We start from the raw sequence: 7,290 nt of genomic DNA on the forward strand, positions 1-7,290 counted from the left end.
AATTAAAAAAATAAAAAGATTATACTGCATATAAAAAAGGGAGGATTTTATGCTTCAAAATAGTATCATGTGGGAAGTAGAAAACATTTTTATATTAGTTCAAAATATTTAATTGATACATAGGAGAGTAAAGTTAAAAAATATGAATACATATTTGTCTTGTACTCAAATGAACTGAATGGCCACTTCAAAGTAGATATCATTGTGTCCTGAGAATTTTGTTTCATTTTTTAAAATGTGAATATGGGTTAATAAATGTTCTTTTCTACAGTCTTGGTAAGAGATTTTGTTCCCCTTGATTCATCATTTGCTTAGTGATGAATGCCATGGGATGTTTAACTTCCCAGGCATGTACGCTTATCAAGTTTTTTCCATTGACTCACATTGAATACCGAACTCACAATATTCCAGAGAAAACTGTATGTCTCTGGATGGTAGAAGCATGCTATTCAATTTTTAGAGTATTAACAATAAACAAACTGAAACACCGTTAACCAGATGCATGACCATCTCTTCTATAGATAACACAGATCAAAAGAACAACTTGAGTGTCGGTAGCTCTTGAATAGGGATGCTAGTATCTCATGGACAACCACTTTCTCCCCCACATGCAGAAAAGCCATTGCGGCTACAGAATTCTTGCAAGATAATGTGCTGATAATCTCTATTATTTTATTGGAGTTAATCCAAAAGATTAAATCCATTACCTATCTCAGCTCTAAGAGTTGTGATTTCAGGGCAACCTAAAAGACTAGATAATGAAATCTGTAAATAGGCAAAATTTTCCTAGGAGATAGCACTGCTGTTACATTTTTATATTTTTATGTTAATTATCATATTTTTCAATTTGAATTAAAGAAACATTTTTTGTATCCAAAGGTTACACTTCAGAAAAGAGTTGTAAAATAAACAATATTCTTTTCTTCTCTCAAAAATTCTTTCGATGGGCTTCCCTGGTGGCGCAGTGGTTGAGAGTCCGCCTGCCGATGCAGGGGACACGGGTCCGTGCCCCGGTCTGGGAAGATCCCACATGCTGCGGAGCGGCTGGGCCTGTGAGCCATGGCCGCTGAGCCTGCATGTCCGGAGCCTGTGCTCCGCAGCGGGAGAGGCCACAACAGTGAGAGGCCCACATACCGCAAAAAAAAAAAAAAAAAAAATTCTTTTGAGTCCAATAGAACTTATTAAAATTTGGAGTAAACTTTTCACGTAGATGTCCATGAATTTTCAAGTGTTATGTCCAGTGTGTGGAAATGGCCAATTGCAAATGTCTCCTTGGCATGATAAATTTAGTTCATTAGAAGTAAACTCTAAACTAAAAAAAATTCTGTCGGGTCCCATAGTCCCTATAAATGTGCCCCTCACTTCCCGCTAAAATATAACTGCCTTTGGAATAAAACACTGTAATATACTTTGCTACTTTCAACATTAACTAGAGATTTCAGCCAAGGAACTGAGAGTCTCTTTTAAGTATTTTACCTACAGTCTACTGACAATTTTAAAATTCTGTGTAACATACTAAAGTAGTCAATGGATATTCAAGACATCACATACACAAAGCTTATTTGCCTACAGCAAAAATGTGTTTTTACTATAGACAGCAAATACTTTCACAGTTCATATTTCATTCAAGATCATACAGAAGCATCCTGCTTACTAAGTGAGACATCTAGGTATCATTTATTACCAAGATTTTTATTGGCTTGGATTGAGATGCAACTGACAGACAAATAAATTTCATGTATTTAAATGTCAATGTGAAGGTATTCTACAGATTTTTACCCCAGTGAAACTACCTTCAATATCAAAATAATTAATATATAATACCCATCACCTACAGAAGTTTCCATGTGCCACTAAGTAATCTTTCATTCTTGCCTACCTCCATTCCATGCCCCTCTCGACCTCCACCCATCATTGGTGAGCTTTTTGACACTATGGATTAGTTTTAATTTTCTGTAGTTTTTTTTTAAATAAATTTATTGTATTTATTTATTTACTTATTTTTGGCTGCGTTGGGTCTTCATTGCTGCGTGTGGGCTTTTCTCTAGTTGTGGCGAGCGGGGGTTACTCTTCGTTGCACTTTGTAGGCTTCTCATTGCAGTGGCTTTCCTTGTGGAGCACGCTCTCTAGGCGTGAAGGCCTCAGTAGTTGTGGCTCATGGGCTCTAGAGTGCAGGCTCAGTAGTTGTGGCACATGGGCTTAGTTTCTCCGCAGCATGTGGGATCTTCACGGACCAGGGCTCGAACCCGTGTCCCCTGCATTGGCAGGCAGATTCTTAACAACTGTGCCACCAGAGAAGTCCCTAATTTTCTATAGTTTTTATACAAAAGTAACCAAACAGTATATACTCTTTTTTTTGTCTGGCTTCTTTCACTCAGTATAATTATTTGAGATACATTCATGTTGTAGTATGTTATAATAATTCTTGTTTTTATGTGTAGTATTTCCTTGTATGATTGTATTACAATATGTTTATCTATTCACTTGTTGATAGAAAGTTTAATTGTTTCCATTTTGGGCTATTATAAATGATGGGGTTATGAACATCCGTGTACAAGTCTTTGTACAGCATACACTTTCATTTCTGTCAGGTAAATGCTGAGGAGTGGAATGGCTGCACTATATGCACTGCATGCACTCAGCTTCCAGAGACCATCCACACTGACAGTGCATGTGTATCAACACAGCTGTGCTATTTACACAGTGTCTCTTCAATCTGTTAGGGAAATCAAAGACCCCAACATTGTCTCTCTGGCTATATTACTGGTGCTTTCTAAAAACATCATAAAGTACTTTTTGACTCTACAGGACTGTGTACAAGTTTATAGTATACAATCCTATTTGTTGCTGCTCTGCTCTGTAGAATGTTAGAAGTGAAAACAAAAAAAATATGTATCTACACGTGGTGGTTATTTGTGGGAGAGCAACATACGGTTTCTTTTTTTTTTTTTTGCTTCCAACTGTGTTAGTCTTTTTTTGTTCTTTTGGTAATCTCTTCCAGGGTTAACTAGTTCCATTTGTAGGTGATGAAATGTGTAAGAAATCTACTTCAAATGCTGGCACTGCTATGAGCATGGTCTTTCCCTTTACTTCAACTCAATTACTTTTGATTCTTGTTTATATTCCAAGTGCCAGAAGTGGTTTTCACTGTAGAAGTTATCTGAAGATGGTCTTATGCTTTCCAGTAGTGGTCTACAACCAGGCTCTAGCTTCTCCAGGAAGGCTACACAGGATGGATTTAGATTTTACATATTAAACTAAGAGGCATTCTCTCAAATGAGTTTAAATGCATTTTATTTTTAGACAACCTACGTGACATACCTTTTTTCACAAAAACAATGTTTCCACTCCAAATAAATCAACTGTTACAATAAATGAAGAGCTCAAGATGACATCAGTCTCATTTGTCTAAGTCCTGGTGTTATGCTGATGAAAAGCTGCAGCCAGCCAGTTATCACGACAGGTGCTAGATCCAAAGGAACAGCCAAATTTGTTAACATTTTTCCATTTCTAAACCACCCTTAAAGAAAATCATATATGGGCTCACACCATGCTCACGGTAGTCTAGCAGAACAACCATGCCATCTGGATTCATGTTTTCACCAATAAGAGGCTGACAGTTGTTGAAATTAGCAAGTATGTACTTGATTTGTTCTGCAGCCCCTGTCATAAAACATTTTACTGTTTCTGGTCTCTGTTCTTCAAGTTTCCCTTTGATTGACTTCATGTAATCTTTGATGTACTTCTTGTAAGCTTCTTTTGTGTAACTGGTTTCCTGCAAGTGATAGTTCATGACAATATCGACATCAGTGATTTCTGCGCTTTCTGTACCTTCCTCCTCAGGCCTTTCAGCAGAGGAGGCATTTCCACCAGTGAGCGAGTCATCAATGTTACACTCTGTCCTACTGACCATCTTCCCCTCCACCTCCAGACACAGCCCTTTGGTGACCTGCCTGATCTTGTAGATGTCGGAGAACACCTCAGCATGGTTGATGAGGTCCCGGTAGATGGAGCTGCTGGGAGCTCAGAGCAAGCGCTGTGTAGTCAGAGCGGTGCTGGGCCTGGGGCAGGGTGTGGGGGTGGGAGTCGAGGGAAAGGATGGAAAAGTAACCTGCAGTTTCTTTAACAGGTCAAGGATTATATACCACTTGAAAAGGCAAACTCATGAAAACAATCAATCTGGAAAAATAACTGTCACTATACATTTAAGGAAATTCTTTATAAGTACATAAATTTAAAGTAGTATATCTGTATATGAATTAGCATAAAATTGAAGTTGTTGTGTTTACAATAAGGGTAGAAAAATGCAGTGATACTTATTTAGAAAATCAACTCAAAACATTTTTATCTAATAGTAGTCTAGCTGTTTTCTGGTTTTGTTTCCTATAGTTGAAGAAAATGTCATATTGAATATTTGTGATTTTTTTATATAATTCTGATGACACACAATGAATAGTTTGTCTTTTCCAAGAGGCAGAATTCCCCAAACGCACTGGTTACCTGTTTGTACAATTGTGAGATGTTTATTTATTTGTTTCATACAAAATGGGATTTCTGGCTCATATTAAATTCCAAATCATCTTCCACTTGCATACAACTTAGCATGATCTTAGCATGCTCCCAAAACAATCTGCACTCCATGCAATCACTCAAAGTGAGCACTTGTGTTTATGCTCCTATTCAATTCTAGCTTTCTGTGCTGTTCGGATGTCCTTACCTTGGTCCAGTTTTGAATGAGGCAGACTTGTGTTAGCTGGAGGCATATCTAGGGTTACTATGAATTGCAAATTAATTAATAGATTTTTGAATTGCCATTTTTGGCCCAAAGATGCCAAGAAATCTGCATTTAGAGAATATATATTTGGGCGAGACTGAAAATATAATTAAGTTATTAAGACAGTGATCACCATGTCTGAGACTGAATATTTTTGATAGGTGGTGGATGAGCTGCCGCTGAAAAAATGTGCTTCCAGAAGAAAATGGTGAGATTGAGACTATTACCCAGAAAGATATTTTTTCAGGATGACAGATACATTTTTTTAGCTTCCTCAATGGAAGCTATATGGGAATTAGGGCATCAGCTTGGATCTATGACTCTGAGAGATCAGATGTTTCAGGAATAAAGTAAAATTAAAAAAATAAATAAATAAAGTGCTGCACTTCTTACTAATTGATCTGTGGATATAATTAAAAGAGGTTGCTCCAATTATTGAAAGCGTTATTAGACCCTTTCTGCCATAAATAAGTTAGATGTTGTTGTGAGTACTTGTAAAGAAGGTGCATCATCATATATGAGCAGTTTGGGGGACATTCATTAATTATTTCTTCAATGAAAGGTAGTTGAGACAGATACTGTGTATACTAACTTGTAGCAATACAAATTGAACAAGCTATAGCCATGGAGATTGTAAAAGGATATTGACAATCATAATAAAAAAATTGTATCTATGAAAAACAAGATTACTTCACAGTATAGAGAGATTTTGCTTGTTCATGAGGTTGATATTAGGGTATGGGGTCTCAGAGATTTCCAATGTCCATCTGTACTTTCAAGACAACTATTGAGTGTGAGAAAACAGAGCTAGAGGAGAGTCTGTTCTTAATGTGGGCTAATCCCCTAATTAGTTACAAAATCATTTACTTAATCATTATCAAGTAATAATTTACTGATATGTCAAAGAATTTTTAAATCATGTTATTAATATATTTTCTTTTCCCCATCATTTAAAATTTACCATTCTCCTCCAAGGTAATTATTTCATGTATAGTTTTCTAACAAGGGATTTTGATCTTAGAACTATGAGTCAAGCCTTATCTCTGTGGGAATAGAAGCTAGATGATCCAAGATGCTACTTGAATCTTTTTGGTATCCTTTTTCCTTAGGTAAGGTGTTACCTGGAACAATGATGATAAAAATGTTGAGGTTTTACCTTAGGGCGAGTGTGACAGTGTGATCCTCAGAGGTACGATTTAGTACTCTGATCTTGTCAATTGCTGCACCCCTCGAATTTGACTGTTTCCTCTACTCATGGGATAGCATTTCCCATTCATAGGTCAGTCAGTGTTATAAACTATTCCAAGCTTTTCCATTCAGCAAGCTAACAATAAGTATGGTTTGGCATGATTGGACATAGCAAAAATGAAATCCTAGAATCTGTTTTAAAAGGCAGAAGTCTAAGACTAGTTGTCAAGCTCTAAGATTCCAGAAGCAGTGTCATAACAGCAATTGCTTTTGATAATACAATTTTCCCTCCAGAGTAACTGAAAGTACTTTAAGTAACATAGGAAAAAATGTTCTAGAACAAAGCCAAATTGAAAGCATAAAAGTTAACCAGGGGTCATAGACACCAGCAGAGAACTGAGTACAGAACATTTTTTTTTTTTTTAATCTACAGAAAGTTCTGCTTACTGCTCAATGCAAAGTTTGATAGAAAGTTGAAGTGTACTTTTGTTTTAGGGGCATCTTAAAAGCACATAGTATCCTGTAATGTCCTCCCAACTTTTGTTTCTAAACGTACATAAATGTGTCATTTTGGAAAAAAATAGATACCTTACTTAATATAGGGTATTTCTTTGCCATTTTATTTAAAATAATGCAAAAGTCTTTGAACTGAAATTGCTAGTTTTATTCAACATTTTTACTCCCAGGTGTACTGTATTTCAAATGGGTTTTTCTTCTTGTTGATAAGTGTCCTGGCTTTTAGTTTGAAAATTGAAATAGTGGGAAAGGTAGTCAATCAAAACGTACTTCTGTGCATTCAAATGAACCTTTTGGAAAAATGAACAAGACTGAAATCTTTAAAAGGCCCTAGTTTGTTTACTAAGCGCAGGAGTGATTAATCTTTTCACCCTTATGTTGGCAGCAGCCATAAAATGCATGCAATTAAAGTCTGTAATACCATAGTTCTATGGCATATACTGGGAAGTTGTCCAAGAGATGATAGGATAAGATAAACTGGCACAGTGTTCTGCAAATAAGAGTCCCTAATAAGTGTGTTCAGCACAATGCAATTTGGACATATTCAATGGTTTAGTTAAATGTTTGTAATAACTGTTTTTCTGCCCTGGGATTGTGTTAATTTCTAGAATAATGAGACACAATACTTCTTTTAAATGGACTTACTGATTCCAAATTTAAATTAATAAACACCTTAATTGAGTTATTTTTTATTTTTTCACACATATATGTATATATAATTTTGCATTGAAAAATAAACATGCATTTTAAAAGGTTACAGAAAACATAACTAATATTTATAAAGTGTTCACTCATTTAACCACTGCTGAGGT

The 7,290-nt window shown here is 35.9% G+C and overlaps 1 protein-coding gene across 1 annotated transcript; it reads right to left on the minus strand.

The window, feature by feature from the left end:
• Positions 1-3,493: 3,493 nt before the first annotated feature.
• LOC309822634 (translationally-controlled tumor protein-like) lies at positions 3,494-3,928 on the minus strand (the record flags this gene model as incomplete). Its single annotated transcript, XM_082654616.1, has 1 exon — positions 3,494-3,928. Exon 1 carries the CDS (start codon positions 3,911-3,913, stop codon positions 3,494-3,496), a length of 420 nt encoding a protein of 139 aa, XP_082510742.1. The 5' UTR covers positions 3,914-3,928.
• Between the last annotated feature and the right edge of the window lie 3,362 nt (positions 3,929-7,290).

Source organism: Grampus griseus (assembly GCF_964374135.1).
Source record: "Grampus griseus genome assembly, chromosome: 5".
Taxonomy (NCBI): Eukaryota; Metazoa; Chordata; class Mammalia; order Artiodactyla; family Delphinidae; genus Grampus; species Grampus griseus.